At 40.0% G+C, this 22,987-nt stretch overlaps 1 protein-coding gene across 7 annotated transcripts in view; it reads right to left on the reverse strand.

Annotated features, from left to right (window-relative positions):
• AFF2 (AF4/FMR2 family member 2) overlaps positions 1 to 22,987 on the reverse strand; it is a 336,131-nt gene that overhangs the window by 87,178 nt on the left and 225,966 nt on the right. For all 7 annotated transcript variants that reach the window (XM_039571747.1, XM_039571748.1, XM_039571744.1 and 4 more), the window contains exon 8: positions 9,680 to 9,731. In XM_039571747.1, the coding sequence (XP_039427681.1) occupies positions 9,680 to 9,731 (52 nt within the window). The remainder of the gene's footprint in view (positions 1 to 9,679; positions 9,732 to 22,987) is intronic.

Below are 22,987 nucleotides of genomic sequence, written 5' to 3' on the forward strand. Positions count from 1 at the left end.
AACCTTCACGGCTTCACAGAGAGATGCTCAGGAGTACTTGAAATACTGCAAATTTCATTTCAATTGTTGCAGTGGAGGTTGGGTAAAACAAAACAAGTGTTTAAGTGACCAAATCTAAACCAGTCTGTCTTTGGTTTAGGAGTCACGCTCATCGTTGATGAAAGTGAACTGCTTTTAACTGAGATACAACACAGATGTATTTGGGCTTCTACTAGCAATTTTTTCCAAATCCCTGTTTTCCATCAGGCTAACAGTCGAAATCAAACTGAGAAAGTGTGCAATTAAAAAATGTGGCCACTTCCAACTCTTGAAGAACTATTCTCTAATTTTTTTTTTTTTTTTAAAGAGAGAAAAGAGCTACACACACTGAGCACACACTGCACTCTGAGGAGTGCTTGGCTGCTTGTGTAGACATATCTGAGCTGGCTTTAAATTAGCTGGTGTGGTTTCTGTGAACATTGTTGCTTTTGCCACACAGGTTTCAGTTTACTCAGTGTCTTTGGTGAACTTTACAATACAAACTGTTACAGCTATCTGTCAGTGAGCAGCTGTACTACAAAAATAACTCACATAACATGTTTGCTTATTTTAGGACTTCAACTGTAATGTACCTAGACAAAAGAGGCTTGAAACAGTGTCTTCCTTTCCCATAAAAAATGCTCTTGACAGGAAGTCGCTACCTGTACTAATTTTGAGTCCTCAATTCAACAAAGGAGAAATTTTAACATGACATTACAAATTCTACTTATTCTGCTTTTGCAGCCCTATGAACCATTGTAACCTACCCCAGGTGACTCTGCCTTGTCTGGGGAGTTGGACTCGGCCTCCTGAGATCTCTTCCAACCCTAACTATTCTGTGATCCTGAAATTCTGTGATTGTCAAGTTAATTTAAAAATGCTAACCAGTGTCTCACGAAACCCAGTAGATTTAAGTGTTCTGACAGCACCAATTGATTACAGGAGAGAACAGAACTCTATCTAGAGCTAGGCCTGATTTTTCATAAGAATTGTTTTATTTGGAGAACAACTACACATCCCTGGTGACAGAAGTTGAGAAAACTGTACTGAATGGTCCATTTTTAAGAAAAAAATTCCACACTGAAATTCTGGATTGGAACATCCTTTCCTACCAAATAATTAGTTTCAAATTGATTACAAATGACCAAGGCTTAGTGGACGATAGTCCTATTGTGAAAATATAAAGGATCCACCTGTAACTAAACTCAGTATTTGCCATTGTCTTATTTACTGATGATTTTTCTAAAATGTGTGTTTGGTTCAACCCTCCAGAAAGGTAATAAATAATAAAAAATCCATTCCTTGTTGGGTTTACTCTATAGCTGCACTTCATCATGTTAATCACATGATTTAAAAATTGAGGAGGCAGAAGAAACATAGAAAAGGTCAAGAATCATTTATAAGAGAAATAAAAAGTCTTCCCTAAACTTCCTCCAAGGAATAAGCAGCAAAAGGCTTGTTTCAAAGAATATCCTGTGACCTTACTGTCCAGCTACAGACAGTCACCATGATCTGTGTATTCCTCAGTTTCCCAGTTCTAGCAGGAGAACCATCTTTTGTATCCCTGAAACTCATCTCAAGAGTGCTGATATTTTGTGGTCTATTGTTAAGGTCTCTCTCTGTGCCAGGTGTAGTTTTAGAGTACAGTGCCTGATTGTTATTTTTGCAATGTTCACTTGCTCTGCCACAATAGACAGGCGGGCACCTCAAGACACAGCCCCTCGTACTCCTGCTCATTTGCACTTCATGCCCTTAGGTTTTCCTTTGTGATAAAGGCCTTTATCTCATTCCTTTGGGAATCCAACCCACCCTTAGTCTTCTCCCTACTTTAAATAAACGAATAGTTCCCTAGACTTGAGAAGCAAAAGGGCAGAGTCACAGAGTACCAGCAGTGGCAGTAAATTGATGTTTCTGCTGTTCATGCTACCCATTTATTTCCTGTGTAGGACTAAAGACTTTGAGGATTTTAATTTATACTGAACATTACATCTATACTGAATGTTAAATGTATTACAAACAGGCAGCAGACACAACAGAGGTAAAAAAACATGAAATAACTCTTTGCTGACCTTGGTCTGGTTTAGTACATTGCTCAGATGACTTAGTTAATTACTAAATTGCACAGTTCCAAAAATTATACTTAATTGTATTGCCATGAAATTGGTAATTTTGCAAAGCAGGCACACTCTCCATGAGAACACCCTGCTCAAATAAATTGCACTGTCACACTGTGGTCCTGACCTGTCCCTGTGTGCAGGCAGATCTGTTCTGGGAAGATTCATCCTGCCAGCACAGAACAGAGCACCTACAACCCCAGCAAACCTTGCAGTGGCAGATGAATTCATCCTAAGAAAAATTAAGGTGTTTAGTTTTCACTACTGTTCTCTTTCTGGAATACCTCCAGGGGAGATCAAATTTCACTTCTCTCCTTATTCTGGCTGACAGAGGCTAATTACTGGATTTATCATGCCCTTTTCAGCACCTACTTTACACTTTTTCTGACCACCTATGAGTCTCTCCTTCAGCCTTTTGCAACCCTGCCTGTCTCAAACCCAGAACTAGCACTATCTTCTATTGGTGTAAAAAACTCACAGGAATTCAGATTTTGAAGTTCATAGATGGTTACTTAGGCTTTTACAGAAGAGCAACTCTGCAGATGGCCAGTGTAAGAAAACCAGACACTTTCTTCACCAAAATGCTTCATGAGACATTCATGATAAAAATCACACTCTCCTTCTGAGGAGAAAAGGGAGATAAATGTGTCCTATGTGGTCAGATTAGTGAGTGCTGAGCACTGAGATGGCCTGCAGGTATCACAGACTTCAGATTTATTTTACAGGATAGTCTGGCCAAGTCTGGCTTTTCTCTTAGCAACAACAATGCTGGGGTTGATCAATTCTCTCACCTGCTGCTGCCTCTGCTTTGTTGCCAAAACACTACGGGGCTTTTGCATAAGTAGCATACATAGCAAGAGGCTCTGGGGAAATATATTTTCCTCCATGCTTATAATAAAGACTCCTTTACAAAAAATTGTGCGTACAACCATGCGCACACACACAGAGTACATGGCCCGTCCTGTGGACTGATAGCCTCATCTCCCTCCTCTCTCCCAACCCAAAAAGGTTGGCAGATCTCCAGCATCAGGTTCTTATGGCTACACTGAGGAACAACCTCTATTTAACTAGTGACAGAGGCATCAGGGGTTCTAAAGCTTCTCCCTCACTTGAATGATGTCTTACAGAGCTTGGCAGCTTCAGGCTGGTGGCAGGAGAAGTGAATGCAGGAGCAGCCCGTCTTAAAGAGAGTTCTGGGGGATTATGGAGTGCCTGCTTACTTGTGGGGAAGAGAAGAGAGGGCTTCTTGAAGATGTATCATGTAAAACTTCTTTTCAACGAAGGCATTTCATTCCCACTTCGTTAGGGCTGCCTAACAGGCATGTCAGCATTTCTTTTCCTCTGTTGCTTCCTCTACTGCAGTGGAGGGTTTTTGACACTGAGCTGCCAGTGTCAACACTTGGAAACACTTGGAAAAGGTGAAGCAGTGGGAGGGATGGAGTTCCTCCAGCTCCTGTGCTGGTCTGGGCAGCTGCTGCCCCAGAGCCCAGGTAAGATCACAGCTGCAACCTGCAGGGGCAAAGTCCTTCTTTGATCTGTACTCCTCTGCACTCTACAGCAACCATTTTTGCTGAGGGTTGTGTTAATCCCCTTCCTCACTGATGGATGACCTCCACAACAACAACATGTGTGAAAAAAATTACATGTGATTCTGTGAATTTGAACAAGTTAAAAGCTTTTGATAACACAGTGTATTTTAGTGGTGTGCTATGCTCTTTGCAGAAAGCTCAGCCCAGATCTCAGGGTGGCTACTGAAAGCTTCTGCTGATAATAAACAAATGATATGAACCTATGTCATTACCATGTGAATGATAACCTTAGATATGTCAGTCATCAAATCTCTTACTACCAAAGATTTGCCTAACAGAAACTGGAGTATTAATTTACACAGTTGATGATATATTGTTGTTTCAACCAGGGTTGTGCACAATAAAATAATTCGAATAACAATTAAAATGGACTGAGGTAGCAAGAAGGGACATATATCCATGAAAGATTTTTCATGGTTAGAGACTGACAAGGTTGGAGAATGACTGTATTATTCTAATAGCTTCTGTTTTCATTAATGGCTTAATGGAAACATTTCCCTACAATTATAAAGCATGGCTGCAGATCTTAAGCACTGCAATGTGTGTTCTTTATCAAACACATGCTGCTGTGGCTACAACTGATGCTGCACCACTCTGGGATTTCAGTGGAACCCAATGACAGATAAACTGTTTACATTAGAAGACTCTATCAAAGTTATTTTGCACCTAGTTTCATCCTAATCCATCTGATTTTTCTATAGCTTTGACAAGATGACCTCTCTCACTGTGTGTGCAGTATTGATGTCATTACTGAAGAGCTGTTCTTCAGCCTTTCTGCTGATAACAAAGTAAATGGAAATGTAGAGAAACCTTGGGGAGGTAAACAGCTTGCTCAGGATCTAGCTAAAAAAATGGGAAAAATACAACAGGAAAGGATATCTATTGTTACAAGGAAAGTGATCACTGTTGCACTTTAAAAAGTGTTTACATGATATGATGAAGGCATATTATGCCTTAGAACCTCATAAACCTTAAAAAAATTAACTTGAATAAAGGCAATGAAAGCTCAGCATGTAGTACAAGAATTCAAGGCTCAGCCTATGGCTGATTACCTTTTTAGAGTCAGCTAAAAAGTCAAACATTTTGAATTCAATTACCTTATACTGACCTATCAAAAAAGAATTATGTTTATGTAAAATACAAACAATAGAGTGGGGCCATGGATTACATGCATGTCTTGTGTTTCTAGAGTTTTCAGAGAAGTGGCAATCACTAAGGGGAGAAGAAAAAAAAATCAAATAGAAAAGAAAAACATCTTAGTGATTTGTTCTGCCAAAACCACTATATACATGAAATACTGAAAATGGAGCAGGTCTGTAACGAGTATCAAAGTTTCTTTGGTTCAAAAACACACAGAACACTACCAATGTGCTTTAAATTAAGTACACATTTAAAAGGTTAACGGGACTATTCCTTAGGCAGAAGAACAAAGAGGAGCTGGTTAAAGAAAATTGGGTACACTACAGCTACTTAAAGTACTGTATCCAGGCACAACTCATTTGGATGCCTTTGAGCTCAAAGCTAATTTGAATTATACAGAGGTGTTTCAGAGAACAAAAATACCAACCTGTGTTTTATCTAAGCTCTTTCAGCTGAACTGAGCTACTAATTAAAAATCTTCACTACTCTTCCTAATTTCTGATGTACTTTTTTAACAGAGTAATAAAGCCATCTAAAAAGCTGTGTCCTTCCTCAGAGAAGAGTGTTAACATTAGCATTTCTGAAATACCTTGTCATCTCCTGGTTTTACTAACAGCATGTCTGTCATCTGCCTTAGTTGTACCTCTTGTAGCCAGTCTGAACATCCTGTGCCATACTGAATGCAATACTGATGCATGTGCCAATGTTGCCCTCAGTGGCAACACCAAAAGAGTTCACAATCCAGGCAATGCTTACATGTAACAGTACCTCTCAAATAATACATTAAACAGATGTGTACCTGATATTATAAATATGTGACATAAAAATCTATTGGGTTGGTCAGTGTGCATATTAAAAACCATTCAAGTAGGTCAAATTGTGGATAACTTAAAACTTTAAAGACAGCAATTTTAATAAAACTGTCAATACAATTTTCTTTGTAAAAACATTTGACACTGATTATGCTGCTTATATGGAAAGAGAAACACAAGGTCTGTATCTTCAGATCTTTTATTGAACTGTGAGCACAGCATCAATAACTGCTTCTCAGCTGTAAATGAAAATTGATTCCAGATCTAAGCCATCGTTTTCTGTGTGTCTTTAATCCCATATCACCCACAATGAGACATAAGAATCAGCATTTTTATCTATGGGACAAAGCATGTGTCACATGGGCAGCTCCACAGTGTCTGCACTGGAGGCACTGTGGTTGTGTTTACACGTGTAAGATGCAGGAGGTAAATGCAGCCTCTCCCTGCCAGGGCCAAAAGGTGGGAACAGGAGTTTGCAGCTGGGGTGGAGTCATTGCAACTTGCCTCATGCTCTACTGCAATGACCAACATGGTCCAAAGCTTTACAGATCTGAAATCTGAAGGGACCTACAGTGAATATCTCACTGGACCTCCTGCAGGTCACAGCCCAAAAAAATTCACTCAACAATTTCTGCATCAGGCCCACAGCTGCCAGAAGGCTAAATGGAAAAGAAACCCACAAAGTTTCCATGCAATTTGCAGCAGTTTGGAACAAGTAGGTTGAATTTGCAGTCAGCTCTCACTTTCTGAAGCCTCTTAAGCCCTCTGGGGTGAAATTAAAGTGTACAGCCTCCTTCATCTTTTCTTGGTGATGTGTTGCTAGGCCATCATCATATGTGCCTTAACCAAAATAGACATAACACTTCCATTAAGGAGGATTCTCCAAATCATGTTTATAACTTTCAGGAGCAATTTCCACTTATTCAAAATTCTGTTTGGAAAGGCAATGCCAAAACTGGGCAGCACACTCAGTAACAGCCTTGCTGATGCTATCTGTAGAATAAATACCTTCCATTGACTTCAACCTGGTAGTTCCTATCCTATCCAGAAATGAAGGTCAACTTCTCAGTTACATGACTGACTGGAGCTATTGTGTGTTGTGCTCCTCCTCAGCAGTGGGGAGAAAGAGAAGGAGATCTGTAACACCTGAAATAGTACAAGGCCACAGACCCCTGAGTAAATGCAATCCAGTTCATAAATAAGGGTGCTCGTTCATAGGAGTGAGGGAGGAAAACAGAAGAGCTTTGTTTCTTGCAGCAAGTTTCTAACAATCTTCCACCATGACAAATGCACTACTGGTAGTCTCAGAAGATGGGCTGATAGATCAAACTCTCTCCACATACTGTAGACTTTCACTAAAAGTTGATATCCAAGTGCATTTATGGATTGGTGTCACTACTGTCCTGCCATGTAAAAATTGAAGGGTTTCTAGCAATTCCCAAAGGACGAATACTAGGGCTCCCTATCACACCATTGATCTCAACAAACTTCAATTTCCTTGAAATTAGAGTAGAAATAAAGAAAAAACCTTGATTTTTACATTCTCTGTTGGGGTTTTTTGAATACAAATGAGTAAATGCCAGCTCATGCTTCACACTGGCTGCAGGCTTATAGAAGAAAAAATCATAAACACTGTAAAGACAATGATTCCATTTCCTTATAGAAATGCTGCATAAACTGCTAGAATGGTTTTGAGCTGAGAGTTTTAATCTTTTCTCTTCCTGCCAGAATGAGCACATGTGTACACCTGAATAACAATCATCATTTGACTGCAAAATATTTAGGTTAAAAAAGCCCTCGAAGTTACTTTGTTGATGTTTATGTGTCTGACCAGTGGGCCAGATCAACCTTTCTTCCAATTTCCAATCCCCTCTCCTTAAAGAGATGTGGCAGAGGCTGCTGAAGTGTAATGAGTGAGAGATGCAGCAGAGTCATGCTGCTCAGCATTGCAAGGCCTTAGCCTGCCAAAAATATAAAGGCAGACACTTACAGTCATTCATTCAGGAAACCTAAAAAGCTGTGAGCTGTATAATTTTGTCTATACCCTATTTGTAACACAAATAGAAGAGATGCAACCATACATATATGGGGTACACAGGAAAGCTGAAGGTTCCCTTGAAGTGCAGGGCATTTAAGAAATGTTCTCACTGTGCCTGTGTCCAGTTACTTTATTTGGAATCCCTAAGGATACAGGTCAGTTTATAGATGACACCAAGTTAGGCTGTCAGTGGTGGGCTTGGTAGTGCTCAGTTAAGAGTTGGACTTGATGATCTTAAGAGATATTTTCTTACTGAAATGATTGTATGAAAAAAAGCCCAGAAATTTTCTAAGTAGTACAAAATTTTGAGAAACTACATGAATGGTCCCTATGGTGCTCTCTTGTTTGTCTGCAGCCTATGCTGTGAATGGTATCACTGGGAAGACACGTGGAACTTTGGTGCAGTCTGAGGCTTCCTGCAGCTCGGGCACATCCCCACCACAGAAGGGCCCAGGCTGCAGCCCTGTCCTGGGAGCAGTGTGACACTGCTCACACACATGAGGCATATCCCACACTGACAGCAGAGACGTTCCAGAGCTGTCAGTACCCTCTGTGCACTGTATTCTTTCCTGCTCAGGATTAACATCAGAGATGACATCTGCTCAAGTCAGTGAGGGCTTTTCATTTGATGTCAGCAAACACTGGTCCAGGCATTTGCCTCTTCATTCACCAGTGATAAGGGATTTCATCCTAGCAGTATAAACTGTGTAAACTCAGAATTCTGCAAATTCTACTTAAGTCACTAGAAAACTGTTACTGTGGGAAAACAACAGTAACTGCTACCTGCCAATGTATTTCCATTTATGTATTTTAGGCATCTCAGGATCACAGTGTCATTTTACAGGACCATTTGGGCCATCACCATATTTGCACAACACTGCATTGCACAAGTACAGGATTTCAACCCTTTGGCTTCAGAAGACAGTGCTAAAAAATACTGACTTGTATGATTAAGGGGTCAACTTTCACCAGAAGGTAAATCTTTCCTGGCATGATCCTAAAGGATGGATTAGGTAGGCTGAAGGAGAACATTTAGGTGGTTTAAAAATAAATAAGAAAGAACTATTGGCCTATAATTAACATTTCCCAGACTGAGCAGATGATCTTATGCTGAATTATAGCATCACCTTCCTCTCTATTGCAGACGTTCAAACATTTGAGCCTGCTGCATATATGAAGTAAAATAAAGGATGAATTTAACACAAAGTTTCATTTTTTTTCCCGATAAGAATGTTGAGAGTATGAATTTCACCAGCTTTCTTTCCCAGCATTAGCCATACATATTTATAAATGGGAAGGATAGAGAATGACATGAGCCAGTTTTCTGAAAATGATTCTTCATTAACATCCCAAGTATGTGGAGAAACTTTCAGTATTGATTTAGAGCTACATGCTGAGGGCTTTCCCTTTCACAAATGGGAATCACTGGATTACTGTGGACTCCCAGCCCTTCACTCTCTGACTGGAACAAAATCTTACCGGCGAAATTTTCTTGTGTGGGATTGTATAAATGGATTACAAACTGGAAACCAACTCTGTAGTTGTGTTGGTGCTCTGATGTGGTCATTTTACACACGCTTCCAAAAAGCTCATCAAGTCAGAAAATGGGTGCAAAGCAAGGGGAGGCTGTTCCACAGTTAGCTTGGTAGAATGGAGGACAGACATTCAGACCACATTAGCTGTTCCTGAGTGATGCTCTGTGTGGTCTCTAATTCAAAGGTTAGTAAGTCATATTTTGGTTTAGTTTAATCCACTTCACAAAGTTAACCAACAAAACTGAAATGCATTCCTGTTTGAGAGTAAGTTTCCTCCAATGAGAAAGAAGTAAACAAGGTTTAAGCCAATGGATTCTGCAGCACACCAAAATGCTTTTCATGCAAATATAGTAAGTCAGCATACAAACAGATCCAACCTATGAAAAATTTTGTCAGATTAAATGGTCTGTGCACTTATATTAGATGTATTTACCTGTTCATTGTCATCTTCATCACTGCTAAGTTTTAGATCATCCTCAAGCATTCTGAAAAAAAAAGAGAAACAATACAGAATTATATTTAATGAATTAACTTCATGTACAATGAGCCAAATCTACACCTCAGCAAAGTCAAAGGAAAAACTCTCTTTCAATTCAAAACAGGAAAATCAGACCTGAGGTAAGTAAACTGATGAATACCCCATATATGTATGTATTAGTGCTTCTTTGTGATGCTAGGGAAGAACGAGTGACTTTCAGATTCATCCATCATGAAGTTTGGCAGCCAGCTGCTCTTTCATGTCCTCTTTTATTGTCTCACAGGGATTAGTCCATATACACCTATATGTATTTCTAAATCAGAAGAGAAATTCAGCTTCAAGACTGCTAAAAACTGAGAAAAAGTCATCCATGTTTCATTCTCAATCTGGGGCACCACCAATTTCCTTTCTGGTACCAATCCCTACCTTATCAAACTGAGAATGCAAAGTGGAGAACAGCAAGAAGAGGAGGTGCTTGTTTGAGGTTTGATGGGACCTCACAGTTGTTAGTATCCAAAGGCAGAGCAAACCTTTTCCAATCTGGGAACTTGCCAGTTCATACCCCCATTTTTATGTACTTATTTTTTAATACAGGGAAATCTCACAGTTCTGTGAGATTTTCTGTGCCCTGCACTTGGTTAAAGGGGAAGGACGCTCCTAAAAGATGTGGCTGGCCCTATGCCTCCTTCCCTTCTTTTGGCAGAAGAGAGAGTTGAATTGCACATTACTATATTAACACTCATATGACTTCTTTTAATTCAAGACTTGGGTATGGGAAAATTCATGGGGCAAGAAACCATGTTATTTGCTGCTACAGAGACAGAAAAGGTCTCTTCTTTGGGGGTCTGTCTAATCAAAAAGATGAGCAGTCACCAAATACACTCCCGTATAGCTTCCCATATATTCACACTTTTATCTGAGCTGATAATCATCTGGGCACACTTCTACCTCACACCCATCTTTTCACCTTGGCAAATTGTCTTATCCCAGGATGACGTATGAATGAATCAGCACATCTCCCTCCCATCATAGTGACAGCCACTAAAATTGCAGATCTTCCTTTCTGCCAGCCCCAGCTCCTCTACCCACTGCAGGAGGCTTGCAAATTGCAATTATTGTTTCCTTTCTGCCATGATAGAGACTGAAGTCTATGATTTTTTATTGTTAGCCTTTAAATAACTCTAGCAATCAATGGATGTTCTGTTAGGAAGGGTGTTTTTTTTTTTGTTTGAAGACTACCAGTAAATCATGGAAGCCTCCTGATACATGGAATTTTAGGGAGGGGACAATAATCCTAAATGTGCAAATATCAGGACATTCGAAGCCCTAATGGTGGCCTCAAAAAGAGAAAGTGAAGGAGATCTTTAAACTGGTTTGTGAGTCATCTGTCTTTTAGTGACCTCTGTCGTCAGGCAACCCAGTGGTTACAAAGTATCTGGACACGTAACTACCAGTCATTAGCATCCTGATAAATGGCGATGCCTCCCTGTAATACGTGCACCCATAAAAGTACGTCTGCAGCATGGATTAAAAAAAAAAAAATTCTTCTAAAAGTTAGGATTCGCGGTGGGTTGACCTTGGCTGGATGCCAGGTGCCCACTAAAGCTGCTCTATCTCTCCTCTCTTCATCTGGACAGGAGAGAGAAAATGTAACAGAAGGCTCGTGGGTCGAGAAAAGGACAGGGAGAGATCACTCAGCAATTACTGTCATGGGCAAAACAGACTCGATTTGGGGAAATTAATTGGAAGTACTGCCAATGAAATCAGAGTAGGGCAATTAGAAATAAAACCAAATGATAAAACATCGTCCCCCCACCCTTCCCTTCTTCCTGGGCTGGACTTCACTTGCAGTTTTCTCTGCCTCCCCCTCCCCTCACAGCGGTGCAGGGGGATGGGGAATGGGGGTTATGGTCAGTTCATTATACGCTGTCTCTGCAGGTTCTTCCTCCTCAGGGGGAGGACTCCTCCCACGCTTCCCCTCTTCTTCCAGCATGGGGTGTCTCCTGCAGGAGCCGGCCCCTCACAAACTTCTCCAACTCGAGCCCTTCCCACAGGCTGCACTTCTTGAGGAACTGTCCCAGAGTGGGTCCCTTCTGTGGGTACATCCTCCAGGCACAGGCTGCTCAAGTGTGGGTCCCCCAGGGGTCACAAGTGCTGGCATCCCCCTGCTCCAGCGTGGGCTCCTCTCTCACACGGACACAGGTCCTGCCAGTGCAGGCTTCCCATGGAGTCCCAGCCTCCTTCGGGCATCCCCCTGCTCTGGCCTGGGCTCCTCTCTGGGCTGCAGCTGCATCTCCGCTCCCCACGGAGCCCCTGGGCTGCAGGGGCACAGCTGCCTCTCCATGGGCAGCACCAGGGGCTGGCTCTCTGCTCGGGCACCTGGAGCACCTCCTGCCCCTCCTGCACTGACCTGGGTGTCTGCAGGGCTGTTCCTCTCACATATTCCCTCTCCTCTCTTCCAGCTGCTGTTGCACAGCAGTTTTTTTTCCCTTTTTAAAATCTGTTATGCCAGAGGCACTGCCACTGTCACTGCTGGGCTCAGCCTTGGCCAGTGGCAGTCCATCCTGGAGCTGGTTGGCATTGGCCGTGTTGGAAATGGGGGAAGCTTCCAGCAGCTTCCCACAGAAGCCAACCCTGCAGCCCCTCTGCTACCAAAACCTTGCCATTCAAACCCAATACTCAGTTTTTCAGGAATTATTAATCTTTAGAGGCCGGGACTCTGGTGATGAACAGAAACTTTTAATGCTGTTTATCTAGCAGACACATTCATTTGTTTCCCCAGAGCCATTACTTGCTGTGCCATTCTCAATGTATCGCTGTGCCTTGATCTATCCACAGTTCCTGATTGTTATCTGCAAGTCTCATTACACCAGAAGGACAATACCCCCAGGAAACCGAGACCATTTTCATACAGGACTATATCATTTTGACTCTTAACTCTAATTCAATCCTACACTCCTACTTTTAAACCTACATTTCACTTTAATGTGTAAATTATCCACTGCTTTAAAGAATCACTGCTAGATAATGCATTCTATTGTTATTTTTTAATGCAGATTTAAGTGGACATAATGCAAAGATCTTTTCATGAATGAAACCCAAAGGGTGGTATGTGTTTTTTTTTTTTTCTTTCAGCTATTGGGTGGTTTGGTTTTTGGTTTGGGGGGTTTTTTTTCATTTGTTACATGTTAAATTCCTTTTTGACATACCCTGGTAGAAATAAACCAAAAAGGACAAAAGAAATTCCACATTGGATAAATGGAAAGAACAAAGAAGAAAACATAAAAAAGATAAATGGATACACTTACTAAACTAACCCTACAGCCATCCGAAATGGCTGATTAATAACTGTCCTCATACAGCCTATACTGCAGATACTTTCTAACAAGTACAGTAAGCGCAAGACATGTTTATTGAATATTGAAAAATATAAAATTGATATAAAACATGATTAGTAGGAAGGACAACTGTTAGAGTTGGTTTCAGAGAAACTAAATTTGCAGGATTTATGAATTCCCTTCATGAGACTAATAGATGTTTAGACGACTAGAGAGAGGAAACAAATTGGATTTTGGCATTTCTTCAGTAGTTCCAAGCTCATCACTTGGAGTATATAATTCTTCTCAGCCCGTTCTGCTAAATGAAGAATATGTCATCCCATTCAGTTCCAAAACTCAAAGCTGAAACAACTAAACCAACCAGCTTCTAAAATGCATCATGCTCTTCTGGCAGATGGAATAATTAAAGAGAAACTGAGTTAGTATCAACCAGAAATATATGGTAGCCAGAGAAGCAAGGAAATAAATTAAAAATACACAGTGTGTGCAAGTGTAGAATGCCGAACATTTCAAATAACCTGCTCCCAGAGAATATTGGTCAGAAAAAGCAGTATTTTACAGAATGCAGAGGACTAGATGGTGTTCCACAATTTTAAAATGTGCTTAATATTCTGAAGACATGGGTCACAGTAGCTTGTACTGTTTAATGTTTCTATTAACTCTCATTTATAAGCAAGTACCATCTGATTGCACTCAAAGCCCAATAAGGACTTTTTAGATTGCCAGCAATCTTAATTCAAGGTGACTATTTCACTATCGTATCTAGAAAGGTATTTCAGCTTCAAAGCCCTGAGACAGAAGAGCTCTGTATCTTCAGCTCTCCAAAACACCGTCTGGATGGTGTGAACATGAAATTAGGCACTCTTGAGTGAAAGGTCCCTGGAAATACCCATATGATCTAGTCTGCTCTGTGTAATTGCTCATCTCAGAAGCACCCAGACTGGAGATTACAGAGTATATTTGCTATTAAGATCAGGACAGCTATTAATAAAGGCCAATTTGGAGGCTATGTTAAAATTACAATGAATACTGTCAATGAGGGCAAATCAAAGAGAAAACTGCCTGTATCAGAAAGCTATCTCCAGGGGTGTTATGAATTCATTTTATTTCCTATTCTTCTCTGACCCAGCTGACATTATTATTGAATATACATGTACTTGTTTGTCTTTTCATCCATAGCTAATGCAAAACACCACTTTAGGGAAAGAACAGGATTAAGAAGGATTTTTTATTTCATTATTAGAGCAATGCCATTTACTCTAACAGCAGAAGTTGTGTCAGCACATTTATTATAATCTACAATTTTCAGAGGTTTATAATTTGGAATTTGAAATTATTGCAAAGCAGGAATGTTGGGACAAAGCAACACATTTATCTGCGGTGTAAGTAGGGGCAATCTCATTGACTGACTACAATATCCACTTCCTCCAGGGATGAATTTGCTCCCAAAGCAGATTGTTCCTACATTACAAATTTAACTAGACAAATGGCTGAACAAGGGCTTTATTAGGATGAGTTCTCTGAAAGTCGCACTAGAAATAGCAAGAACATGATCACTGAAATGGGACTTGTAGCCCATCCTGACTTTTGAGTTCAGCAGATGTTTTGTGCACACCAGACCTGCTGGTTTGGGATCCTGTCAACGAGCAAGTGAAGATTTGATTAGGAGACATGAGAGAATTCACTCCCTGAAAAAGCACTACCACAGTATCACTCCATTTCAGTTATTTTTATAGAAGACTCTGAACTTCTTAAAGGAGGATTTTCATGGCATCCTTTTTTTTTTTTTTTTTTTTTTAATGTATAACGTATTTAAATGTTTTTAACAAATGAATAAGGTCCTGATTGCTGGTAGACATCTGGGAATGCTATGCATTTGTTCCTGCTCTGGTTGTGGAGGGCTGGGATGGGAGTCTGCTGTGTTTATAGTAACATGTTTGGTGATACAGCTTCCTTAAGGAGGAGGCATTTAAAAGGCAGCATGGACAGGACAAGGTTCTGCATGTCTAATTTGCTCTGGGATCAGCTCACCACTGCACTGGGGCTCACTCCAATGTGAAAAAAGTCTTGTGGGAATGAAAAGGATGAAGGAAAGTGATGAGGGTGTTGCAAGCAGACAGGCAAGGGAATACTGGGCAATTCCCTGATCCTGAGCTGCCCAGAAAATTAACTCGTTCACGTCAAACCACATCTGTACAAAATGCATATCCCATCTGAGTCACACCACAACAAACACAAGTGTTGCTTCTGCAGGAAGGAGGAGGACAGGCAGTGGTGTTAACCAGACATACAGACATGCTGTTCTTTTCTTGCCAGGTTTGTCTCTGGTAAAATGGGAATACATTTGTAAGATTTCCGTGCTACTAGTTATTCCATTCGATATTAAAGAGACAGCTTAGACTGTTACAGCAAGTTTCAAACTTTTAAAACTTAGTAAGACTTAATCCAGAACAGGCAGGAATCTAATAAATGTCTTTGAGATTAAAAAAGTGGTACATTGCAGCCTGAGCTATGATGCCCTTGTCACTCCTGTTAGCAGCAATATTCCTGGGGAGGGAACATGGTCCATGCAAATATTAACTAGCACTGAGATGCAACCTTTTCTACATCTGCACTTGCTTGGAAATAAGGCCATCAGTTCAACACAATCTCTGCTGGTTTACCCCATGGACTTCATACCCAACTTGTTTTTCATTTTCCTAGTGCATTTCTCTGTAGTATATAAGGCTTCTCTGAGAGTGGTAACTCAAAAGGTATCATGCAAATGACAAACTGTATAATGGAATTCAGATGTATTTCAAGAATGTGTTGCACACACTGGAGCACAATTTTATCATTTATCAAGGGGGAAGAAGGGGGCCTATGTGTGTGAAAACATCTAACAATAGATTTCCCCAGAGAAGTTCATAATACAGTGAACAAAAAACTGAGGAAATGAAAATAAACGGTAGAGTAATTCCAAAGGAAAAAAGAAGATCTTTTGTTTTAAAACATCCCATCAATAAATCTTGAAACCTTACATTTATTCTTTTGCTGAAATGTGCAAGTCATCCTTACATTATTTCCTCTGAGATACTGTAAGAGTTATGGTAAAAGGAAATCTCAGAAGATTAAATGGAATTTACAAGCACCATTTACCTTAATAGTCAGGACCATTTGTCCAGCAATTTTATACATACTTAAATAAAATGTATTAATTTTTCCCTTCTCCTCATCCACCATTTTCTTTCATTGCATTTTTGTCAATGATGATGAAGTCAGTCTTGCAAACTGTTACTCACAGAAGTAACTTCTGCTCATTAACTCATAGTTTCAGTGGCCTGAATAGAGCTAATTTGCTGAAGGTATAGATCAACTCCTCAGTGTATGGCCTGAAATCACCTCCCCTTAGAAAGGGCTGAAGTCAAGTTTTGTGTCTTCATTGCAAAACAACCTGTGAGCAATAAAGGTGCCTGTTCTCTTTCCTGCCACAGGAAAGGCACTCATTATCCTGCTGACATGGTCAGCCTCCCTCTGACCACTGATGGAGAACAATGGCTTGCTAGGACACCCTCCATTGTGTGTTGTCACATGCAGCCTGCCTTAGTGTTCCTGGCACCATATCAGTAATTAGTGTAATTACAGCTGGTGAGAGAGAAGTAACCCCTGTGGTTTTCTATTAGGTACCTCACAATTAGAGAGTGCACTTCATTACTCATCTCTCTGTATCATCTCTTAATTTCAAAAGGATTAAGCAAAATTAATTCTTTCAGTAGAAGAATTTCTTTATCCAGCCATCCATTAATGTCTATGTATAAAAAGCTCTTCAAGGCAACTAAGATATTAAGTTGCTACTAACTGCATTATAACTACTGCTCTGTTGACAGACATTTTGTGTTTCATTAAAGCTGAGACAAGAACTTTTGGAGGAGGGAGAAACCTGCTGCCAACTTTTAGGGGAATCTGTATGTTTAGCACAAATAATAATACTCTATTATAATAATACTAATTAATAATACTAATAATACTAAATAATACTAAGTATACAAACAATACTCTGGTATATCCAATAACTTCACAGCTCTATTGAGCTTCAATCCTGCTTGCAAACAATGCTTCCAACAGAATGGGACCAGAATGGGGTAAAAATATCTTAACAGTGTAATGGGAAGTGGCAAAAAAAAAATCACAGAAAGCAGTAGCCTTTTGTTTCAAGTTGGTGAATTGATACTTTTGCCTTAAACACTAATACCACTGGGTTTGCCTTCTGCCTTAGCAAAGCTCCATCTCCTTCACCTTGTGTTTCTTTCCCTCACTGCACAGTGACTCTTTAGTACAATGCACATCTCTGTTTGCTAAGTTCAGAGTATGATGTATCACTGAAGCAAAAAGAGGGGGAAAAATGAGAGAAAAGACAGGCAAGAACAAAGAAAAGTATGGGTCCAGGAAAAACACTGGGAGGGACTAATAGTTTCTAAAAATGCCAGTATAAAATGTGCATTCTTAAAGTTTGTGAAGAATAAAAATGAGTACCCCACCTTTTTTAGTGTGTTCAGTTCTGACAGTGTGCACAAAGCTTTTACTATTTTCCCTTTGATAAACTGCAATGGCTGATATAATTCTGGGTTCTGCTATTTATCAAGAGCAATATATAGTCCAAGAGTCATTTCTGTGATACATACTCATTTCCAATACATTCCACATGAAAAACACCTGCTTACTCCAACGATATTTGATTAAAACTGTCTCCTAGCCAGAGCACCAGTATTTTCTCTGGTAAACAAGCCTTCAGCTGGCATATTTACACACAAGGGCTACAGGAACTTAGCACACAGTTAAACAATGATTGATAATTCTACCACCACTTGCAAAGGTGACTTTAAAAAATCATACCAGAAAATATAATAAAGAAATTTGTTCAACAAGGAATGAAATAACACAGGACTGGCTCATCTATCCAATGCTCCACTTTGCATATGGAAGGACATTAGTTTTATTCATTGATGATATTCTTTTATCTTTCATTTTATTTCTTTTTTTAATCTGGTAAAAAGGTGAGTCCTTCAAGGAGCTGTTTGATGAGCTGCCAGTACCAACATGACATTCACAAATCTTTCTCTGTGCACTCTTTCCCCCTTACATAGACCAACCTTGTATCTGAAGAGCAGAGTTCTTTTGTTTCTGCAGATTGGAAATCAGTTGTGTCTGGTAATCTGAAGCTTCACTAACCTGTTCTAAAGTGGAAGCAACTTTTTTTGCTCATTAAAACCTTTCTACTGATGTATTTTTGCATCTCCTTCTGCCATTTGAACTACTTGCCTCTAATTTCCACCTGCTGTCTGAGAAGTTCAGTGCCATGAAGAGAGACCACAATTCAGTGTTAGTGATGGGAATGACACTGAGTCCTGAAGGCCCTTTGCAGAGGCAGCACAGACTGAGATGAACTCTGCTCTTCTGGCATAAGGACTGTGTGCAGCTGGGCAGGGGGTGATGAGGAGAAGAAACTCCTCCATGCTTGCTGTGGAGTAAGGCAACACAGCAGCTCACCAGGTGATTGCAGGAATAGCAACAAAGACCCCCTAACAGTGTCCTGAGGCTGAGAGGTGTTTAAATCCCTGCAGTCAATTAGTCCTTAAGAATGAATTGCTGGGGAGGAGTGGTCCTGTGACCCTTTGACTGGGTCTGGCTTCTTCATTTCTGTGCAAAAGAACAACAACTTAATAAAACGGTAAAGTAATTCTTTACTTGTTCAAAAGGAAGACTCAAGATGTTTAATAAAGACTGGTAGAAGGAGGTCTTCCAGCAGCAGATACTGAAAAGGCCACACAATGCAGTTGTGACACGGCTTTCAGTGATATGTTATGGAGAATGGGACCTTTAGCTTCAGAAACAGTCCTTGTGCATATGGAGGAAAGTGAAATTTGCCATGTCTAATTTTTAAAGAATGCTGTAAGCTTAGTGGCTGACTTACAGATTTTCAGGGGTGTGCATTACCAAAGCAGAATTCCAAGCAGGAATCCAAGTCCTCTGTTATGGCCTTCTGATGGTGCACGGTGAGTAAAGAGCAGGGGTCAGCCATAGAGAAGATGAGCAAGTACCAGGGGCTTGTGTGTGCGTGGGAGAAGTGACCAGGCCTTTCAGGGCTGCAAAGGCACTACACCTCTACGAAAAGTACTGCTGGACCATGCCAGGTACACAGGGTAGTTCAGGGATGATCATCAGCAAAAATCCCCACAGAAAGCAAACATAAGGTGATCTTGGGGAAGGTGACCTTCATTTTCACTGCCCTAATTTGTGTTCAGTTTTTAAAGACATTTTTGTACCTGCAAAATCCTACATCAAGAATCCACAGCTATCACACTGATCTGATACAGACTTTGCAAAGAGAAATGCATCTTCAGTAAGACTGTTCACTTCTGTCCCTAAATGAACATTCTGTTGATCAGTCTAAAAATGTATAAGCAGATTAATCCAAGCAGTACTAAAACTAATGTAAATAGAGGGGATAAAACCAAGCAAGACTAAAACTAATATAAATAGATCGGATAAATGAAAAAAATACTTAAATGATTTCTGAATCTGGATGATTTATAAGGCACTGCATATGCATGAGAGAAATCAAGTACTAAGCACAGTCCTGAAAACACTGACTCATGCAAATAATCCTTGCTCCTGCAAGCACTATTTTTCAGGCTCAGATCCAAACACAATGCCTGACACTGTTTGCTCTGATAATCACTCTAAGATAAACAGATATGAATAACTGCAAATACTTCCAAGCATTTCCTTTCACTTATAATGTAAAAAGAAAAATTAGAGGATAAAATGAAAATGTATGTTTCCACTTCCAGATTTCATACATCATTAATTCTGTAAAAATATATCCATCTTCATGCTGATAGTTCTCTTTGCTTGGCAAGCTTGAAGAATGCAATATGCTAGATAACCTGATTGAAAATTTGATCCTATTGTTTAACAAAATGAAGATTGTTTCATAAGGGGCTCCACCATGTCTGTGCACATTTTCCCCTAAGTAACAGTATAAGACTTGCATTTCCCCAGACAGCTGAACATTTACGTTGATGTACTTGGCTACAGATCCAATCTTGCTCTGGCTATAATACAGGAGAATTTTCCTCAGCATTTTGAATTATGGCACTGAAATAATTTAACAGTGCCTTCTGTGCATGTTACACAAGTTTTCTGATACAGCTAGCTCTTACTGAAAGTTTGCTTACCCTATGAATTGTGCCACATGGTTAAACCATTCTTTGTCATGAAAATTGAGGGCATTTTTTTCAGTATCACTGCAAATGGTGTAACTCTGGAGAAGCCAGCATTTCCCCACAGCCATGCATACCCTATGTACACACACCCTCCAATCTTTATATTCCCTAGGAAGCCCAGGTTACTTCTGAGCTCTCTGCTAATTCGTGTTTGCAGAGCCCTCTACAGTGTTGGAAGAATGAAGCTATGAGGAACCAAGAAAGGAACATTCTGTGGTTGATTCAAATGGGGGCATTAGAGATACTCACAGACATGATTTATGTCCAATTACAGAATCACAGACGGCTGGGGTGGGAAGTACCTCTGGGGATCATCTAGTTCAACCCCCCTGCTAAAGCAGGTTCACCCAGAGCAGGTTGCACAGGATCACATCCAGACAGATTTTGAATATCTCCAGTGAGGGAGACTCCACAACCTCTCTGGGCAGTCTGTTCCAATGTTCAGTCACTCTCACACTAAAATTTCTTCTCCTATTCAGATGGAATTTTCTGTGTTTCAGTTTGTATCCACTGTCCCTTGCCCTCTCTGCTTTAATATTTCTCTCCCAAATTCATCTTGAGACCACCCTGGTCTTCCTTTACCACAAAGCCTTTGAGGAACATCAGGGTTGATTCTCTGAGGTAGGTTAATTCTATTTTCATACCAAATTAGTTATGAGATGAAATACATGTTACCATTGGAAAAAACCTCAAAATACGGTCCTCAGTGCTAAAAACATTCTAAAAAAGAAAATTCAAGACTACCAATTTTTTGCCTTTCTTTTTGACCGTTTATATAATGTCTGGCACTCGGTTTCTTTGTCCATGACTTCAGTACCTCAATGTTATTATCAGACAAATAAACAAGAAAATTAGTACATAAAATTGATAGATGGATACCCCATGTTTTACTTCAAAGGGCAAAACTTAGGGATGATGCAGACTTAATTTAATTGATGAAGTCTAGTGACATCATGACTTTTACAAAGACAAATAATAGAATAATAATATGTCAAAATTGTCAGACTGGATCAGGTCCACGGTACATCTAGTTCTACATCTTGTCAGAGGAGGTTGTTCAATGGAACAATTTGTTAGTACTGAACTATTTTTCCTAATATAGCTGGGATGAGACACCGGTTCATTATGCTCGTGAAGCACATATGTCTCCCCAAATTCTTCATTGCAATTTTTTTCAGAGTTTCTTTGAACCCTGGCTCCACTGTTGGCAGGAACCTGAGTCCTAACTTTCGGCTGTGTAAGAACCTATTTGTTTTTCCTGGCCTTTTTATCCTAAAATTTAAATTATGAGAAAATAAATGGGAATTTCATAGGTTCTAAGTGAGTCTACGTGCTTGCCTCCCATCAAATTTCAAAACTTCATTTTCTGTCAGAATAGTTAAAAGGACATAACACACCTTTTTTCCTAAGACTGTTCTTTTGTACTTTCTCATCTTACTCTACACATCTGCCATAGCAAGTCTAAATCTTAGTGACAGTGATCTTCTGAGGAACAAGTGTGTACATTCACCTTACGCCTGACTTGCAAGCTGCAAAGCCCTCCCCACGTTTGCTGAGTTTTGATGTTAGTTCCATTGAAAAAGGATGAGTCCCACCAAGAGGAAATTGCACAATACACCTTGTACTTGGTGCATGAGCTGCTAATCCACAGACTAATCCAGTTGATACATATGGTTAGGCAGTTGGGTAACTATCAGGGCACAACACCACCTTTCATCTCCTAAGGTAATGCAGAAGCTATATCTCAAATCCAATTTAAATTGGTACTCCCTTGAGCTCAAAGATAATTTCTCTCTAATCCTCTTCTGGTTGTCTATAGGGTAACCTTCAAAATCCCAGAAATGACACTGTAAAAAAATGATCAAGCCGTAATTTTTTAGCACAAAACCTAGCTATTTTTCCTGGTAGCACTATGTCCCAGCTGTTATCAGATTCAAGAATTTTTCAACTGCCTTGAACTCTGCATTTATTTTACTTTTCCAGATTTTTGCCAATGAAAATACCTCAGCACTGCTTGAAGAGAAAATAATCTTGTCAGTTTTATTGTGCCATATCTGAGATGATGAAGGTCATGCTAACTACAAGTCTGTTCCAATTGCTACGGGGTTGGGTGAGGTGGGCTTTTTATTTTATTTTTGGTTTTCCCCTAGCTCCTACCACAAAGTAATAGGGATTTTCCCCTTTCATTCATCTTGCCTTTTGTTGTTTTTAATCGACCACCCATCAGTGCCGAATTGCCTTGTAACTGTCTGCTGAGCTTTCATTTGACAGAGATAGCTGCTATTGTTAGCAGGAGCCTTCACTTCAGCCCATTTAACTTTCCTCAGTTTGACAGCTTCACAATAGCCACCTTCCATCTAAAGAAAACTGTGATTTAGTAGAAAGGGAATGTGGGACAACAGCCTGATCTGTCACTCAGTCTCCAGTGAGTTCTCTTGGCATAAAGTTCCCCCACAAAGCTGGAGGATGAAATACTACATGAAAATAAGACGGTCATGAGACATGTTCTGTTATATATTCTGGCAAAATCTAAACAGCAATCACATTTAAAAATACAGCCCTTTCCTGTCATTAATACCCCACACTGGACAGCAAAATAAATATTTTGACTAATTCTAAATTTCCATTTTTTACTTACATTCCAGATTAATACTTGACTT

This window comes from Corvus cornix, chromosome 4A, assembly GCF_000738735.6.
Source record: "Corvus cornix cornix isolate S_Up_H32 chromosome 4A, ASM73873v5, whole genome shotgun sequence".
NCBI lineage: Eukaryota > Metazoa > Chordata > Aves > Passeriformes > Corvidae > Corvus > Corvus cornix.